General features: G+C 47.2%; 3 protein-coding genes across 3 annotated transcripts; 2 read left to right on the forward strand and 1 right to left on the reverse strand.

The window, feature by feature from the left end:
• Positions 1-104: 104 nt before the first annotated feature.
• LOC135367968 (uncharacterized) lies at positions 105-2191 on the forward strand. Its single transcript, XM_064601058.1, has 3 exons — positions 105-630; positions 1169-1346; positions 1764-2191. The coding sequence occupies exons 2-3, from the start codon at positions 1201-1203 to the stop codon at positions 2164-2166; spliced, it is 549 nt and encodes a 182-aa protein (XP_064457128.1). The 5' UTR covers positions 105-630; positions 1169-1200; the 3' UTR covers positions 2167-2191.
• Positions 2192-6525: 4334 nt separating this feature from the next.
• Positions 6526-17770, forward strand: LOC135368890 (cocaine esterase-like). Its single transcript, XM_064602438.1, has 10 exons — positions 6526-6943; positions 14166-14306; positions 14391-14538; positions 14645-14830; positions 15305-15486; positions 15543-15702; positions 15924-16117; positions 16189-16345; positions 16439-16568; positions 16650-17770. Exons 1-10 carry the CDS (start codon positions 6608-6610, stop codon positions 17020-17022), a joined length of 2007 nt encoding a protein of 668 aa, XP_064458508.1. The 5' UTR covers positions 6526-6607; the 3' UTR covers positions 17023-17770.
• A 455-nt stretch (positions 17771-18225) lies between these two features.
• LOC135368891 (palmitoyl-protein thioesterase 1-like) lies at positions 18226-19445 on the reverse strand. The gene has a single exon (XM_064602439.1). It carries the CDS (start codon positions 19188-19190, stop codon positions 18246-18248), a length of 945 nt encoding a protein of 314 aa, XP_064458509.1. The 5' UTR covers positions 19191-19445; the 3' UTR covers positions 18226-18245.
• Positions 19446-19460: the final 15 nt, after the last annotated feature.

Consider the following 19460-nt stretch of genomic DNA (forward strand, 5'->3'; position numbering starts at 1 on the left):
CACGCAATGGACCGTGAAAGTCACACCAATATTCACTTGTTCCCTCGTAATCCCCAGACTCAGGGAAATGTTGCCTTCTTCTGGATTATACCAGCTTGCTTGCATTCTGCCATTGTGTCCTACAATCCCGTATTGTGCCTCGAACAGAAATAACTAAATATTTTTTCGAATGTCGAGAGACATGCAATTCACTTCAGACAGTCAATTCTTTAGCGTCCAAAATTTTCGATAATGTTTTGTTGCTTCGAATCAATTTTTTACAGCTGAGTAGCGGATAAAATACAATTTCGATAAATAAAACATCACTTTAGTTTGGGGATCGATCAGACTGATAGGAAACCCTGTGCGAAACGAAGAAGACAACGGTGTTTTGGCCGCAGTAATGCTGTAATGCTATGCATTTTCAGAGTCTCTATGGCTGGTAGTGTATTCTGGGACCGTCCCCCGGTGCCTGCGAGGCCGTACGTCATCAGAGCCCTGCAGTGGGAAGAACTTGCATTGGCCGCAGAGCTTCACAAAGCCACCTCTAATTACGTGACGGGATCGCACGCCTTGGAGACCCTCTGGATTCTTGACAACAAGGGCTTTCTGGCTGTGGTCAACGACCGAGGTGCTTACTCCAATGCCATCGTGAGTATGGCAACTTCAACGTTGCGCGACATATTCCTTCTCTCGCGGAGATGGTAGGTACACGGTACGGTTGTACTCCTGACGCAAGCAAAATGCCGAAAGAGACTATGACTAAACGACGTGTCCAGTTGGCAGACCAGAACAGGCAGGGAACTGACTCTGGTCTGGAAGAAGGAAAGCTGCCGTTGTTCCATAATACGTTGAGATTGTTCCAAAAGGTTAACACTGTCCATATGGGAACAGATTGGTATGGCCCGGGACAATTTGAGGCTTCTTTGGGGTTGAACATGATGGCAACTGATGGTTGGAACCCACAGAAAGGACAAGTACATATAAAGCCTCAAGTGCCTAAGAAATTAACGACGAAGAAGGAAGTCATTGAAAAGGTTAGCCAGCCAGTCAGAAGGTGTGGGTTCGAGTCCTACAGCTGGCTAACCTTTTCAGTGACTTCCTTCTTCATCATTCTTTGGGGTTCACGCGAGAATAGTCTTCAGCGAATGTGTGGATATTTCAAGAAGGGGCCGTGATTTCCGTGTAGGTGAAGTTTACGCGACCTGCGCCTGCACCGTGATGGCCGCCAACCTCGTTCAGCTGAGCTGCGTCCACGTGCGACCGGAGTTTCGTCAGCACGCTATGGTTCATGAGTTGTCAAGAGCTGCCATGGCCTACGTCGGAAACAGAAACGCCTACATGGCAATGGCCAACGTATACAACAGGTGCAAGTAACAGTGCAACTGAGCACAAGTGTTCAAGTATTTAGTGTTTGTCAGAATCGCTGCTGACAACAGACGGGAAACAGACGGGATGACAGTTTATAGCAAAAAGTGTCCTGAAGATGCCAGTACCTTGTAAGACATCAAGTAGCTTGTCGGTACATACAGAGTTGTCAGTGTTTTAGATGTCGTACGGTACTCTGTCTGGAGCTTTGGTACAACATGTTTATGTTAGGTAGCGCTGCATGTAACGACACGACGCCCGCTTCGTGTTTCCAGGAAGTGAACATTGGTGCCTGGTGCACTGTCGTCCTTATACATTCGGTCACGTGCTTTAGTAGGCCTCGGCTAATCGCAGAAGATATGTTTTGAGTTCCCCAGCAAAGAACTCCGAAATAACGTTCCTTGCTCCGGCATCAGCCATTCAATGCAGGAGCTGTACCTGTTCCGGTCTGCCATGCCGTTCGTGTCTCGGTTTGCCCTGCACCAGGTGGGTGGAGTGCTAGACATTGGTCGACCCGACGTGCCTTCGGTGATGTTCGTGAGGGACTACGACAAGGACGTCTTGGACGACATCATCCGATACGACAGGGACGTGATGCGCATCCTTCGGCCACGGTTCGTCCAGCTCACCCTGGAAGAAGAAACGAGCCTCGTCAAAGTGGCTGTCCGGAAGCAGACGGGTGTCGTGTGCGGCTTCGGGGTCATCCAGGAAGAACTAAAGGGCGCGTCTGCTGTGCTGCGGCACGTGTACGCCGAGAACGTGCACGTCGCCAAGATTCTTATCCAGTACCTCGTCATGGAATACCCGTTGGCAAAGTAAGCGACTGTCCTTATACGCGGAGAACGCCGTACTTCTTAGCTGCATTTACCTTTTATATTGCAAGTCATTGTTGGTAGGAGAGGTAGGTTAGGGTCTTTGTCGAGATTGTTACTAACAATAAGCAGGGGTCGAAGTACTTGACCCACGCGGTTGGAACGACCTGGTGTATTGTCCTAAAAATACCCTACATAATATTTGAACATCCGAAGTCACTCTTATTTGTGCCATAGCCTTGCGGCATCTACAACTACAAGAGAGAAACTGATATTCTGAGGCTGGAACAACATAGAAGGGACAGATACAAACATCATCATCATCTACAACTACAGTGAACCCTCGTTAATATGACCCCCGATAATCTGACATACGCACTTTACGACCATACTCCTGGGGAACAATTTAGTGAAACCTCTGCAAATATCCCCCGTTAATATGACAATTCCGCATTATGACCAAAAATTTCGGGAACGACCATGGTGATAATAACGAGGGTTCACTGTACTTTCTTTTCTTTTGTGTTTGTAGACGTTGTTAGCCCACTACAGTGAACCCTCGTTATTATGACCATGGTCGTTCCCGAAATTTTTGGTCATAATGCGGAATTGTCATATTAACGGGGGATGTTTGCAGAGGTTTCACTAAATTGTTCCCCAGGAGTATGGTCGTAAAGTGCGTATGTCAGATTATCGGGGGTCATATTAACGAGGGTTCACTGTATTTCCTATTTCCAGTAGTGTTTTAATAAGTTGGTGGAAAGAACAAAGAAGAGGGGATGGACCCGTGGTGTAACAACGTTCATGGAAACGACACAGGGTTGCCAACTGAGGCTGCGGTTCAAATCTCTCTCCGTTTCAGGAGCAAAGGAGTACAGCTCGTGGTTCCCGTGGTTCAGGACCAATCGTGGACGCTGCTGGAGGATTTCGGCGTCCGTTGCGGCTCCTCCGCTCCGAGTGCCCACCTCTGTTTCTCCCTCAAAGAAGTTCACTTTGACTACAGGAGAATGTACGTCTTCTGACACAAATAAACATTATTGTACGTTGTTCCTCACGCTTCTCGTGAGTCAAACAGAGAGACATCAATTTTTCTTCGAAGAGCCCCTAACTCTCGTTCGCTTGCATGACGCCTGAGGGCGTGGCTTTATGGTTTCTCCCGTCTGAGTGGTTTTTCCATTATTCTTTATTCTAAGCTTTAAAGGCTTAAGACGAAGGTCTTTTAAGCTCGTACGTGACCAAACAGAACAGTGCGTACGATTCTAAATTTTCTTATTATGTTGATTAGCCGACTTTGACCTATAGCAATCAAAACATATATACGAGATGACATTCGCAAAAAAAATAATAATAATAAAAAATAAAAAATGTCGGAGAAGAGAAAACTCAAAAAGGGGGACATGAAAGAATGCCGCTCGTATATCGAAGAAGAGACGCCCACCGGCGGTAAACAAGGAATGGAAGCGTGCAGTCACGTACGTCGAAGTCACGTGACCAGCTTTTTCTTTTGTTTTAATTTTTTTCGCGCACGCTAACATAAGAGAAAGGGGAGTCCGCACCGTTTAGGGCGCGTCTTCCAATTGTAAATGCGCACAATAGCAATAGAAAAGAAAAAGGAAAAAAGTGTACAAAATTCTTACACGCCGTTTACGAACTTTCAGTGTTATTCTTCTACTGAAGTTCGTTAACCAATTAATAAATTACGCAGGAGGACCACTCAAATATCCATAATAAATATACTCATTATGTAGCGTAGGATATATACTAGAAGAATAAGGGTAAACGTATATTAATAAAGCCTGAGCAGATGGCGGCGAGAAGCCGGAGATCGCAAGTCGCTGTTATATCGAACCAGAGACTGTTCTCCTGTTCGATATATCGAAGCCCCCGATCCAAATCTTCTCCTTCCAGTTACTTTTACCATTGGATTTTCCACTTTCCCACGAAGTATCGGTAGTTCAGCCGGTATATAGCGTGCTGGCTCGCTGAGCTCAAGAAAACGGGTTCCAGGACGGTAACAATGTGGGCGAGATAAACATTGCTTGCAGCACCCATTGTCGGAGATTTCCGGCGCACGTCAAAAGGACCCAAGGTGGTCGAAATTATTCGCTGTTCTACAATGCGGCAATTGAAGTGTAATGTGTAATGTGGAGCCACGTTACGTGTACTACATTCAATTATGTATCATAATGTACAGTGAACCCTCGTTAATATGACCTCCGGTAATCTGACATACGCGCTTTACGATCATACTCCTGGGGAACAATGCAGTGAAACGTCTGCAAATCCCCCCCCCCTTGTTAATATGACAATTCCGCATTATGACCAAAATTTTCGGGAACGACAATGGTCATAATAACGAGGGATCACTGTATTACGTATTATGTGTTATTACATGGAGGGTCTGACTTCTTCAGGTTGAATGCCTTGCACATGTTCGGGTAGTAAGGACCAGAACTCTAGCTCTCTCTCTTTCAGTCTCCGGATCGAATCGTGATGTTCGTACGTGTACGACTGATATTTACTTTTGTTGTTGTTGTTTATTTCGACATACTGTTGGTCCCTAAGGGGACCGTTATGGGGTAAGGGGTACGAGCAAATACACCATACACAATGCATGGTCAATACGGGTAAGTAACACATTAGCATCAAACAAACATTAAGTACAACACAGCTAATAGTGAGATGAAGGTAGTACAACGTCTTATTAATTAATAAATGCGGAGTAGATTTACACATCATATAACAATCGTCTCATATAACAAGTTACTTACTTGGGGGCAGCAGTGAACGTATCGACATTTTTGGGCCTTAGTAATATATCGGGGTATATTAAAGTAAGTAAGTAATATCATATTAAAGTAAAAAATAGTACTTTTAGCCTGCAGTACGGGTAAAATGAAACCTGCTCGTGCCTTTTCCGCATGAGTTCACTTTTATGCGTTTCAGCGATGTACATAGGACTTATGTATACTGCTAACATATCACGTGCACATGTGTGATGCCTGCTTCAATATTTTCGCACTCTTTCTTGCGTATTTGAAGTGAGAAAGCACCGGGCGTGAACCGAGCTGGAACCAAGATTAAATCCAGGTGAAAAATATTCGTTTTGAAATGTTTTTTTTTCTTTTTTTTTTTTTGCTGGAATGTGACCCCTAACGGCAGTCACGGCGACTTATTAACCCTGTGCCATTTCCATTGTCCCCATTTCTAGAATACTAATCGTGCGGTGACAATCGTGAAATTACGAAATGACGGTAAATCCCCATGTCTCCCGACTATAGCTTCATTGTGTAGTGTATATCGGATCGAGGACCATCTTGGGAAGCTGCCTCCAAGGCCGAGCTTCAAAAAAACAATGGTCGAGTCCGAATTGATGAGCTTTCAAGAAGAGGTTTACTTTCGACTGGTGTTGCGCAGTCGGCAAACAGGTCCCTCGCGTGACCTTGTCTGGAAGACCCATTCGCCTATAAATAAGGCTTTAAATAAACCATACATACATACCAGATCTGCGTCATTGATGAAAACGCTTTGTTAAAAAATTCTGTAGACTGTGCTTCTGTACACTGTGACAATACGATAGCCGTTGCAGCTGTCTACGTAAGTACAAACCGTTCGAAGGATCAAGTCAGAACATTGTCAGCAAATTCGCTCAGGTTAATAATAAGCGTGACTAAAGTTACTAAATAAAATTAAATAATTAATTGACCGCGTATATGATTGGTAATTTTATCTAATGATAGTCTGGCTGGAAAGGAGTGAAAATTGCGGCGCTACGACGTCCGATCCCGTAAATTCACACAGACGGTTTGTTGAAACTGAGCACGAAGTACGTTTTACGAGTTCAACAGCATCGTGCTGGTTATAGAAGATGCCGCAGGTACATGCACGAATGAATTCGATTCAATTCAATTTCAATTCAACGTCCAAAGTACCTCGCGGCCCATATCTGCCGAGCCAAAATTTACGCAGGATCTCAGCGTCCGTCCTTTCCAACACGGGGAAGACGCCCACACGTCTTCAAGTGACTTTGTCAACACCAGTAAAGCAGAAAAGAGAGAAAAAAAAAAAGAAAAATAAACAAACTTTTTCTCGTTACACACAACCCTTTCTCTCCAACTATGCACACAGAGTTTGCAACACATTCCAAGTATACGGTCTCACACCTTTTTCTTGTTACTTCTTCGCGGTATGTGTGTGAAAGGACATCGTGGAGCTACGGTCTCTGTGTGTTTGACGCGTTTCACTGACCTTGTAACGCGCTACATGAAAAAAGCCCAGGTATAGAGCCACGTAAACAGGGTGGAGTCCCGCTCTCCTATTCCGGCTCACGTGACATGCACCACGTGACCGCCGGCCCCCTTTGAGCGTGTACATCCCGGGTTCCATCCGGCCCTGCATGCATTGCAAGTGACACGGAAGTTGGCATCACAGTATAGGGGTCCGCCGATATGTTGCTGCCGTTCCTTCTATGGCTCCTCTGGGACACGGGCGGGGGCCAACGGACCCGGTTCCCGGGACCCGGCGGAGTGCCCCGTCCGGACAATTTGGGATCTTTCAAGATCCCCCAGCAGCTGCTCAATCAGGCGGCTGCGGCCCTGCAGCCCAATTATCAGTCCCAGCCCAATTTTCAGTCTCAGGGATTCGTGCCCCAGCGATTGAGTCAGCTGACGGTTCCTCAAGGGACGGTTCGGGGAAAACTGATGGCGACGACGGCGGGAAAAGGATTGGTCGCCTTCTTGGGGATTCCGTACGCGGCGCCACCTGTTGGGCCTCTCAGGTTTAAGGTATGGTTTCACTTCCGTCTGCTTGTCCGTGGGCTTCCTTTCACCGTGACTACACTCTTAAAAATGAACTTCACCTCATAGCACGCTCCTAGCCAACCATCATTTGGAATGATATCGTTATCTGCCCTGATTTGTTGAAAACGGGAGGCGTACGCCTTTTTTGTGACACTTATGCTGTTCATAATTGTCACAAAAAAGGCGTACGCCTCCCGTTTTCAACGAATCAGGGCAGATAACGATATCATTTGAGATTATGGTTGGCTAGGAGCGTGCTATGCGGTGAAGTTCATTTTTAAGAGTGTAGGGGTTGAGATTTTTTTTTTCTTTTTTATGTCTTTCTAGACGAGTAGAGAGGTTCATGATTGCTCTCTCGTTACATTGCCTATATACACATAAAGTCGCCAAATATTATAACTTGGCCCGGCAAAAATTTCAAATTGTTAGTTCCATGTCTGTTTTCTATTTTTCGGCTTTGACCTCACCGTTTATTTGTCTTTAATTTTGATTTTGTATATCCACGCTGCCATGAGGTTTGCTGCTCGATCATGCTCTTTTTTTTATGCATATTTTCCACGGCTACAAATCCGCTGGAGTAGCTAGTTCTGACGGCTTCGGAGCTAACATCTCCATGTAGCCTAAGTATGTCGCCAGGCAATTACTACTCTAAAAAGAAGAAAAAGAAAGAGAAATGAAAGAGAGACGCCAATGTGTAACGAAGCTATATTCGAACAGCTTCGTTATCGCAGCAGTGACTGTACGTGCAGGTGCAGCATCAAATAATCAGTTGTACTGCCAATGTAAATTTATCGCATCCAATTGTTCGCTCGTACCTGCTTGTGACATACCTGCTTTTCCCGCGTGTCTGATAAAGTGCAAGCGTCTCTAACATTCGCTCGAACTAGATGTTGATCAGAAAAGACACACACATACAAATCATTACTCCCATAAAGCAATATTGTTATTAACGGTCATAATGAAGCAAGAAAAAAAAAAACAATCATAAATTCCATTTTCTTTCTTCTGTCTTTATTTATTTTTTCTGAGAATCAAAGCTGTGCACTCTTCACGAAACTTGAACAGTTACAGGGGGAATTTCATCAGCACATTTAGGTCTTACTATACGGACGTTATTTGTACAGTTACCACAGGAATGGCAAAGTGGTCGCCGCTCTTTGCAGTGCCCAACGAAAACCTCGACCTAATGCGGTCATTTTTAGGCAGACTTCGGGTTCCTTGCAAAGTACCAGGAAGCGCTAGTCGGTGTGTGCCGCGAGGAAACACCATAATGTATAAGAATTGAGCATGACTAGTACTAGTAACCCCCCCACAAAACCCGATATCCTCTGGATGTACGAATAACGTCCTAACGGATTCGTACGTCCGATAGATATCATTCAGATATCCGTGGGACGTACGAATTCGTTAGGACATGATTCGTACATCCAGAGGGTAGCCTATTCAGTGTTGCTTGTTGTTGGGGATAGGCTTGTTAGCGAACACGTGGTAAGTCATTCATGAGTGGTTTTATATGGTAGCTCTGCTCCAGCGGTTCTCTTTTGGTAGTTTATTTTGGTAGCACTCTTCTACGTTCTTCTGTTCTGTTCTTCTACGTTCTATACACCCCAAGAAAAAAAGAAAGGAGTAAAATGGGGAGTAATTGCAACTTCTAGTCCCCTAGATTGTATTTACTTCACATTTTAGTCCCTCGATCCCGAGATTTACTCGCCAGGACTGCAAATTGTCACTGAACGTCGCAAATTGTCTTTTGAATGCAATAGTCTACGTAAATATGTGCTCTTGGTCAATTTGATGGCATACTGGTGTACAACTCGGTCAACTTGGCAATTTTTCACCCACACAGAGTAAGACACAGTTAGCGCCTCCTTCTTCGCAACTTGTGCCATATATATGCCGCAAGATTTTAGATCATTCGATTTATCACGGTTGACTGTATCATTCAAAGTATTTCCACCCTGGTATTTCCATGCATGCACGCGAATTATATACCTGGGACTCTTATAGCATAGCTTGAAATACAGTCTCCACCCAGTGACGTTCATTTACTCCCGAATGGGAATATTTTTTGTGGCAATGCATTTACTCCCAGGAAGGTGTAAAAAATTACTCATTTTTTTTAGAGTGTATAGCTCTTCCGTTGTTGTTTCTTCTAGTAAGGTTATCTATTTAAAACTGCTTATTAAGTTAAGTCTTTCATAGTACTAGTTTTGAGGCGGTTCTGCCTTACTTAGCTTCATTTCGTATTTCTGGTAGGCTATCGTTTAGCTCGTTAGCCTCCTGTAGTGTAACCACCAGTGCGTGCACACGAAGATCAGGCTGAGAAGATAGCCCTATACGAGGCTGTCTCATTTAACGTCTTTGACAGAATGCCCAAAGGTGCAGCTCATTTTTCTTTCTATATTATCTTTTTAAAATCTTACCACGTGGTGCTCTTACCGCCATTTTCCTGCCTCGCTCTTGCAGCAGAAATCCCCCATATAGTATACAACACGCTGATTGTGGCTACAGTACATTTGAAAGGATGGTGTTCTTCCCTTTCGACTGAGTGTGTATATACGCTTAATCGCTCAAGCGAATCCCACGCGTAAAAACATCCACTGTGTCAAAACTGCCGCCGGTAATAGGAGCACTTCCGCTTCGCTGCGTTCGAATTTGCTTATAAGGCCGGCACTTTTTTTTTTTAAATTCCGTGCTAGCACCGCGAAGCAGCTGCGGCTATAAGTGGCGTGTAGACGTGGACAAATGGTGAGAGGACCAGCGGTTTACCCAGAATTTCGTCCTTGCGGGGGGTGGGGGTGGGGAGGGGGGTGTTGAGCTCCGCGAGGGGGTGTCTTTACATGCTTTTGACGAAACATTGCGTATGTAATCTCGCAAAATTTTAGGGGGTCTCCTGCAGATTTTTTTTTGGGGGGGTGGGGGTGTAGGGGGTCTCTGGATAAATCGCTGAAGAAGACAGTAGGAAGGAGTCGAGAACAGGAGGGGCTAGTGTACATCCTGGGTCGACTTCTAGGGGAACTGTAACGACATTCGTGTGGAAAGTCTGCCGGAAAACCCAGTTAAAACCTCAGACAGCACAGCCCGTGGTTTTAGAACCCACCACCTCGCTGTCTTCAGCGCGACCTTGGCGACCATCAGCGAGCGGACGTTTTTTCCATCTCGGCCCTGCTTCCTATGAAGCCGGCCCTGGACGGACGACTACCATGATAAACATGCCGCCCTATCGGCATAGGCAGACCGCTCGTCTCTGAAACGCCTCCAGCCAACCAATCGATGCCCACAGACCAGAGATCTCACAACCGGGATTCTGTGTGGAACCCAAGAGGTCGGGGCAAACCTTGTCCTCAGGTTCGACGAAACTGTCGGGGTCTCGCAAGTATAATTTTAGCGCGTACCAGTGCTCGCTCTATAGACCCCATATAGGCCTAAGCATTGGTATCCCACCGCGCCCGCCCTCTCATCTTTGGCATCCGGATTGGCATCGAGATCGCGGAACCGCCGCGGCTGGCGCTCGTTGTACAAAGCAGAAGGTCCCAAATAGGGCCACGTATGTCCCGCAATGACTTACCAGCTCACGTGGCTGAGTGGTTAGCGTGCATGCCATGCCACATCGAGACTGGGAGGTACACGGGTTCGAACCCCAGTGCCGGTTGTGCTGTCAGGGTTTTTCCTGGGTTTGCCTAACACGCAGTCAGACGCATGCGGTTGCACAGTTCCCTTAGAAGTCGGCCTAGAACGCACATTCCCCCGGGGCGTTAGTCGTGACGTTGCCCACCTCTGTGAGGCCGACGACGACAAGTATTTTGTCTTGTGGCTCGAGAGCTCTTGAGCACCGAACAGAAGGAAGCTAACCCAACAACACCTAATATCCTCTGGACCTACGAATAATGTCCCAAGGAATTCGTACGTCTGATGGACATCCTCAGAATATCCATCGGACGTACGAATTCGTTAGGACAGTATTCGTACATCCAGAGGATATTCCGTGTTGTTGGGGTACCGTCTAAAAAAAAATTAATAAATAAGAATGAAGAAGTAGGAATAAAACTAAAGGGGCAAACCCGAGAAGATAAATCGGCAAACTCAAAGTCGTCCATTGTCAGTAACGCCAGCTGATTCTCTCTCTCACATTTTTAACAGCAACGTACAACACCTTTAATTGAATGAGGATTAGCAAGGAGTTATATTTTTACTGTATGTTACATTATAAGGCATTTTTGTTAGTACACTAGGGCTTTTTGTAGGAATTACCGTCATTTCCTTCCTGTGTGGCCCTCCAAGATGTGGTCTGAAGACAATGCGGCCCGCGACTGGATTCGAGTTTGAGGTCCCTGTTGTAAAGAGTAGACAAAGCAGCCATCGTCATTTATCATTGTGTGGTAGTAGGTTCCTGGAAGTCGTGCTGACCGAGTGTACCCTGGCATAACATAAGTTGAGAACCATCGCCGTAAACCACAAATACGCGATTGCGCTGGCGTATCTAGACCAAAGGTAAGCTCTAGACACTCTATGGGCAGACAGCAACAAAATTTCCATTCCCAAATCTGCACATGGGTCCGTATTACTTCCATTATGCCCCGGGAAGTACCCTATAGTTGTGTCAAGACATCTAACACCGGGCCCCATGTTAACCAGCCTTCTATTAGGAATGTATGATCCGCTATGACCTCATGACCTGCGAATCGAAGGATGAGCTTATATGTGCATCCGGGGCCATCCGGATGCACAACCCGTTAAAACGTCGTGCTCTTCGCATGTAAAAAAGAACAGGAAGTCTTCAATCTTTCTTCGCGGTAATATTTTAATGGGATAATATTGTGCCTTCGAAATTCTTATCTGCTGTTTAGACCAATAAAGTTGCACATCGGCGCAGAAGCCTGCTCCTGGCCCTAAGGTCTGCGAAGTCTTCCTCTGGATATCCCGCGCGGATATTACCTCCGAAGCCTCAATTGTCCACCCACTACGAAATGACGTGAACTATAAGAATACCGTTAAAGCATGACAGGACAAGGTAACATTTCCTCGAGTTTGTGGGACGACACAATAAGACGAAACCTTCCTTTTATAGAAAGGTATTCAAGCGCGATCGCGTTGTGAAGGTGTGGCTGCATTGTGAGCAAGCACTGCGTACACACAAACTGCATCGTGTGCGCAAAAGAGTTATTTTCGAACTCAGCATACTGCAAGGTTTCAATCACTGCGAACACTTTTTTGTTTGCATTTCGCTCCATATATGTGCTTACGGAGCATACGCGTTTAGCCGCTCACAAAGAAAGGGCGTAACAGGAAACCGTTATACCACAGAACCCACCCGCAGTGCAAACATATACACCTATCCTGAAAGAGCATCCAAACGACACTAAATGCGCGAGAAAGGCAACCTTTCCATGACACACATTGCGGAGTCACCGAAGGATAATGCGAAGTATAGCTACCGCGAAAGGGACTTCATTTATCACTGTATTTTACGCGTTTTCTTTCTTTGCTTCATCAGCACCATCTCTGCTTCTGGACGGGGTTTGTATCTCCACTCCCCAACCAAACTGCGTGATACACACTTTGAACCTAACAGAACAGACTGTGGTACAAGAATGTTCCGCGTTTTACAATACATTTGTGCAGTGTTATGTCCAAAATCGTACACTGCATGGCATGGTCCTGGACTCTCAAATATAGGACTCGAAATGGACCAAGACTCCTGTCAGCCACTCTCTAACGCTTCACAATGTCTCGCGTGCTTTAGCTGATTCAGGTCGTTTCCCTAGTCGTAATACTAGCCCACAACAGATTAAATCAAATAGGCATCGGTACAAATAGGTATAAATAAGCATAGAAACACTAAGGACACCTACATAGATGGGTAGAAATCCAGCGAACCGGTAGAATGTAGGAAGAGAGTTGCCTCAGGACAGAAGCGGCTTCTATCCTGAGGCAACTCTCTTCCTAAGGACACCTACAGTTAGTCTGAGTTGTAAGACTGAAACATGGGTAAAATGGCCCCTGGAGGCGTTTCCACGGCAAAAAAAAAAAAAAAAGATAAAAAAACGGGGGGATCCCCTGGCGACGCCCTTGATGATATACCTGACGGAACCCCTATAGATAAGAGCGAGCGACATGTGGCTGCTGAAAGCATCAATCGCGTCGCTGATCACCAAAGACGAATTACAGAGAAAACGAACGCGAACATGCGCATCGCGTGAACCCGACGCAGTCCTTGAACAGCGGAAAGCATCCCATATAGTGGATGGTGGCAACGGATGTTCGTCCACAAAGGCTTCATGGAGGAAGTTGAGAAAGGCCCTTTTGTGCTCTTCTTGCCGTGACCAATGCTGCAAGGATGCATGGGCACTTCCTGCGGGGACCTTGAAAGATTTGCGTTCCGCGTTTTCATAATGCATAAATCAATAGTCATCGGCTTTCCACGTGCACTGGGATGGACACTTGTGACTATGGCAAGGAAACGACAACAATTTCAGGAATGATGCGGCTACGCGTCCTGCTGAGGGACGTTGGAAATACATTCTCTTCCTCACAGTATCCTCTAAGGAATAAGATATTAGATCTCATGGCTTACAAGTTGCTCCTTGGTTATGGTTATAGATGCTGGTTCTTCTGAGATTCCCTGGAACGAGCCTTTGCTGGTAGCTTCCCCTTACGCAGACAAGGTGCTTTTCCGAGTTCGATTCCCGCACGGGCTGTGCTCCCTGGGTTTTACTCGGACGCTTTCAGTTTAATATGGGCAAGGTTCCCTATGAAATCGACGCCGAACGCACGATCTCCCTTTGATCAGCAGTATAGTCTTAGCTGAAGGAACGGGCTCTTGAAGACTTCATCTGGTCGCACAGATAGTGTCGGAAAGCATGGATAATTTTATTCTATCTTCTGTGGTTTTGAATTTTAAAACGCTGCCGTACTGCATACTGTGCAATATTTTTAGGAGTATCTCAAGCAGCGATAGCTGACACCTGTATGCTGGCGAGACTGTGCATCAGTAATGTTCCCAGAAATCGACTTCTGGGGGGTACCGAGCTTCCAAGGAACAGGGGGAGGGTATATGTATATGCGTTTGTGGCTATGTGCACTGGTAGCTGTGCTGTACTGGGAAATCTCAGAAATTTCAGGGGGGTCTTGCAAAAAATTGAACAAGGGGGTGCAGGGAAATCCCTGCTATGAATGATCGACTGCATAAAGAAATTTGTGTTTTCAGCCCCCCGTGAGCCACCCTGGTTGGAGCTCCGTGCTGGACGCGTCGAGCTTCCGGTCCCCCTGTCCCCAGTTCGACTACCGGGGTCGCATCGTCGGCAACGAAGACTGCCTCTTCCTCAACGTATATACGCCAGGGATTCGTGTAAGACACGTTGCCTAACGATAAAGACGTTCTTTTTTCTTCTTTTCTTTTTGTCGTTATCTAATCCATGTAATCCATATTCAGCCAGGTCAGAACAAGGCTAGTTACCCCGTAATGGTGTTTCTGCACGGCGGCAACTTCGAGTCCGGGACTGGAAGTCTGTACGGCCCTTATAAACTGGTCGACAAGGACGTCGTTGTTGTCACACTCAACTACAGACTCGGGATACTCGGTGAGAGCTCCCTCTGTTTAGTAGATGGTTCCTGCGGCATAGCCATGGCTGTACAGAAGTACTTTCCAAGGAGCATCAAAGAGCTTATATCGTGTGTTACCAACAGGTTTCCTGAGCACCGGCGATGCCACCTGTCCTGGCAACATGGGCCTGCTAGACCAAAACCTGGCCCTCAATTGGGTCAAAGACAACATCGGCCACTTTGGCGGAGACCCGAACTCGGTGACACTCTTCGGCCAAGGCGCCGGAGCTGTCAGCGTCTGGTTGCACATCCTGTCTCCCCTAAGCCAAGGTACGCCCATGAACCATTTTAAATAGAGCCGAGAATTCGCTGAAATAGCCTGGTCTCAAGAACAACTTTTCTTAAAATCTAGTCTTAAGCTGGACACACTGGGCCCCAACTTAGAATTCCGGGCATCCGTTGAACGCTCAGCATTCATGAACAAGTGTCAAATGATGTAGTTGGGTATAGAAATCCTGCGAACCGGTAGAGATGTAGGAAGGGAGTTGCCTCAGGACAGAAGCCGCCGATATTTCGAACAGAGACTGTTCTTCTTCTTGGCCCAGAAGAAGAACAGTCTCTGTTCGAAATATCGGCGGCTTCTGTCCTGAGGCAACTCCCTTCCTAAGTGTCAAATGATGGTTTGCCTAGATAAAATGAGGCCCAGGTGCAAAAATGAGGACGTTCTCCAAGCAAGAGCTTTTTGTGTGTCGGTCAATGTAACGTTTAGGAATTTCCTCCCCTATCACGTCTTCTCTGGAGCAGGTCTGTTCGACCGTGCCATCGCTCAGAGTGGGTCACCGTTGAGCGAATGGGCCCTGGAGACGAATCCCCGTGAGTACTCACGACGTGTGGCTGCCGGGGCAGGGTGCAAGGAAAGTTCGCTCGTGGAGTGCCTGTCGCGGACGCCCGCCAGCGAACTCCTTCGCATGCAACAGGAGAGCAAAGTAGGTCACGTAGAACGACATATTTGTAGATGTGCTGATTCCGAGTACACGTGCAGGTTCTCGGTGACTTTCCCCTGCGTACCGCTCCGGTGGTAGACGATCAGGGAATGGCCTTCCTTCCAAGACACCCCAAAGACATTTTGGAAAATGGCGACTTTCAGAAGGTGCCCCTTATAGCTGGAGTCAACAAGGACGAGGCAGCCTTCTTCTATCCCGGTGAGGTCACACGAAAAGTTATCGGACAACATTCAATAGGATTTGCGTAGGAACTCGTCTCGTCAGATAGCTATAAAAGTACCCTGACCACATAAAGGTACCCCCCAGGCAGAGCCCTATGTCCTGACCATTGTCTGATTCCGTGTTTTCTGATTCAGTGGCGCACTTTTGTCTACGCGCAGTAATTATATTGACGCTGTTCTTCTCACGCCTTTGTGCAGTGTTGTCTGCTTACTTGAGGGAACGCAGCGGCCGAGATCCCTCGTACGTAAGAAACATCCTTCTGCCACAGTTCTTCAACAGTGCCCTCCGGTATGAAGACGCTCCGGCCGACATCCTGGACCTCCTTCACGCCGAGTACTTCGGCGCTGTAAACCCACTAGACACCAATGCTGTCATCCGAGCTTTCATCAACGTACGTCATACCCTCCTTCCTTCTGTTTGTGGAAGAAGCACTTATCTACTTTCCTGTCTACGCCTGTGTAGATGTCAACCGATGCCATGTTCGTTGCGGGCAACTGGGCCTCTCTCTCGAGGTACTCCCGCTATGAGGCTCCGACATACATGTACGTGTTCGAGTACCGGGGCGACAGCAGCCTCCTGGACGCCAGGTTAGGCTTCCAACGGCAGCCTTTTGACCTCGGTAAGGTGCTCAGTGCTACGAAGTCTTTTACGTACGCCGTACGCTATCCAATGTGCTAGGAATGTCAGAAAGTCTGAGAAAATTTGTTGTCAGGCGTGTCCAATGGCGACGAGCTCATCTACCTGTTCGACGTCACAGCTGATGGTCTGCGACCTCTGTCCAACCTCGACTCTCTGGTCAGCAGCAGGATGGTCAACCTATGGACAGACTTTGCAAAGAACGGGTGAGCGTCTCACTTGCCACTCTGCTCTTGTGCACTTCAAAACAAACAAAAGGCTAACTCAAGTCTCCTACACCCTTACAGAGAAGCGCCTCACTACTCCAACTTCGAGTACCCTCGGTGGCCTCGAGTAACTCCCACCAACGTGTCTACGTACCGCATCGGACGTTCCCTTCGTCCGAGCCCCGAGTACCACCTGCGAGCCGCAGAGATGTGGTCTTCAATCTCGCCCGCCATCAATGGTGCTGTCGCACCGACGCCTGCGATCAGTGCAGCGCAGGGTTACGTGGAACCCATGTACCGAACACTCGCCTGGTCCATGGTAGCCGTGGCCGTGGCACTAGCCATTGTCATCATCGTGTTACTGGCAGTTCTGGTGAACCAGAAGAAGAGCCACAGCTTCAGGGCCAGCTCAGACCTGGACAATTCGCGCATGTCCGGCTCCACGCTCTACTGAATGGCTTATAGAAGCCCGGTTCCTGGAAGCAGCGTTCAGTGAGGGTGTGAGGCGGTGGCCTCCGAGAAAGCGCAGCCCCTCTACGACAGGGGGCCCGTATAATTTCCGTGCGTCGCAGGGAAGTATGCCGTGAAGAGTGGTAGACGTCCGTTGTGCGGAGAATGGGACATTCCTTGTTTGCTCCACTGCCCATTGTGAGACATATAGTTAGAGCTGCCGCAAGAGTATAATGTTTCTTGTTATCGACGGAATCAAATACGTTATTAGGCTGTTTCCTTCTTTTAGCAAATCTAAGCGCACTTCGTCTGTCGTATTGCGGGCGAGTGCTAGTATATCGATGGCAGCTTTCCGGGGAAACAGTTTCCCTTCCGTCAGGAATCTTTGCAGGACATCCTCCCACCGCGAAAAAAAGAAAGAAAGATAGGTTTGGGATCGGCAGCTGATGTATAAGGATGACAAATATAAATAAGAAACGTGTAACAAAGACGGGCTGGCGTTGAAGGACGCGGAATCAAGTTCCGGTGGCAAGTTTCGGTCTGCTTCAAATTTAAAGCCAGCCACGGTACAACAGCCCATCTGTTCTGTACGAAACTCATAAAACACAACGAAATATATGCTAGCAATTTCCAATTATATATGCCAGTGTGATCACCTGTTACATAATGTACATAGTTTTGTAAGTTTACTAATAAAGTGAAATGTCGACGCTGTTCTGGAGTTTCCAGAGTTCCGGCGACAACACAATCAAGTGGTCAGTTCTTGTTTTAGGGTGCCGTGTGCATGCCAAGCTCTCCCAACCTTTCACCGTGTATTTTCAACACCTCTCTCATCCCCTGAATAAATGTACTGTCCAGGAGTGTGAGACATTGGACCAAAAGACAAGACGCGGTTACAGCAGACAAAAAAATGTTTTATTCTTCGGCTGAGTATCATCGCCAAACAACGCAGATATTTTGTATAACGACCTTTCAGAGAGAACATGGTGGAAGAATGCAGCAGGGGCCAAGGACAACAAACGTGGACGGCTTGTCCTTGCCGCATTCTTCCACCATGTTCAGCCCCAACCAAAACACTCTACACGTTCTTGCATTCCAAACAAACAGTAACAAAAAGATTTTGTCTATAAAATTAATTATTGGAACAGTTTCTAGGCGGTATATATTGTACAAAAATACTCATAAACTGTGACCATGTTATCGCACACACAAAAAATGAGTATAGCATTAATCCTTGAGGTAGACATTTAAGATGTTGTCTACGAACCACTGCTTCTCGAACTGGAGGTGGTCACCAGGAGTTGCGAGAAACTTGAGCTTTCCTGCCTTGTCCATCTTCTTGAGTCCCAGCCAGTCTTCCTTGTAGAGGAGTTGTTGCTGCAGAGGCACGACATGCATATCGTCCCCAGGAGGGTAATAACTGAACCAGGCCGATTCCTTGGGGTCTACCACGGTGTCGTTCTCGAACATCACCATCACGAAGTTCTTCAGCTTCTGCAGGTTCTCCTTGTAGGTGGCGTTCTTGTCCGGCCTTTCGTTATTGATGTCCGCCAAGAAAAGACTCTTGGCGACGTACACGTCGCGGTGCAGCGGGTCGTGCCAATACTGGGCCGGTACCAGGTGGGACTGGACAAAATCCCAGTAGGCCCCCACGTTCAGAAGCTGCCTCGCCAGATTGCACAACCTCGACTGCTCGCCGGGACACCTGGGAAGGCCGAATATGCCCTGGTGTTGACCCCCCAGAGTCACCAGATTCAGCATGGGAGGGTCCGGACAACGTTGCGCCACGGCGCGGAGGAACTGGGATCCCTGCGAGAAGCCCACAGCGTGATAGCCGGACGCGAGAGCGCTGTCGTTCTTGATCAGCTCGCAGGCCGTCGCAACCTGAACGTTGCTGTTCTCGAAATAGCTGTACTCGATTTCTTGCAGCATGTAGTCTCCTATCTTCAACGAGTTGATGTGCACGCCCGGGATTTCTTCCTGGACGAACTTCGCGAAGCCGCCGAGACTGAGCGGGTTGCAGCAGGAGTCACCCAGTCCGTGATAAAATACGATGGGGGTTGGACCGGCCTTTCTTTGCTGGGTAGCATCCTTAGAAGAAATACTTGCCCCGCTGAGCTGACACGAGGATACGCAGGTCAAAACTGCGAGGATAAACGTCGATAGCTTCATCTTTGCGACCTACACTGACGACGAGAAGTGTAAAGACCGGTGCATCCCCTCCGCAGACTTTCACTTTGAAATCCAGTCGACAAGGTAGGTAGGTAGGTTCAAAGATCGAAGCGATAAGATTGCTTTACCTGATGACGGGCTTGCTTGAGTGCAAAACGATGTGTCACGAAGTGCGGACGAATAGTGTAGGATCAGAAAGAAAGAAGATCACAGATAAGGCGCACATAAACCGAAATTGAAACAGAAAAGCACGTTACAAGTGACAACGGA

The sequence above is a fragment of the Ornithodoros turicata genome, chromosome 9 (genome assembly GCF_037126465.1).
Source record: "Ornithodoros turicata isolate Travis chromosome 9, ASM3712646v1, whole genome shotgun sequence".
Taxonomy (NCBI): domain Eukaryota; kingdom Metazoa; phylum Arthropoda; class Arachnida; order Ixodida; family Argasidae; genus Ornithodoros; species Ornithodoros turicata.

Bases quoted from the DNA above. Each gene is read 5' to 3' on its own strand.
- LOC135367968 (XM_064601058.1), top strand. From the start codon at position 1,201: ATGGCCGCCAACCTCGTTCAGCTGAGCTGCGTCCACGTGCGACCGGAG. The intron at 1,347-1,763 runs GTGCAAGTAACA...CTCCGGCATCAG, and splicing joins ATGGCCAACGTATACAACAG to CCATTCAATGCAGGAGCTGT.
- LOC135368890 (XM_064602438.1), top strand. From the start codon at position 6,608: ATGTTGCTGCCGTTCCTTCTATGGCTCCTCTGGGACACGGGCGGGGGC. The intron at 15,487-15,542 runs GTAGGTCACGTA...GTACACGTGCAG, and splicing joins GCATGCAACAGGAGAGCAAA to GTTCTCGGTGACTTTCCCCT. The intron at 16,569-16,649 runs GTGAGCGTCTCA...ACACCCTTACAG, and splicing joins ACAGACTTTGCAAAGAACGG to AGAAGCGCCTCACTACTCCA.
- LOC135368891 (XM_064602439.1), bottom strand. From the start codon at position 19,190: ATGAAGCTATCGACGTTTATCCTCGCAGTTTTGACCTGCGTATCCTCG.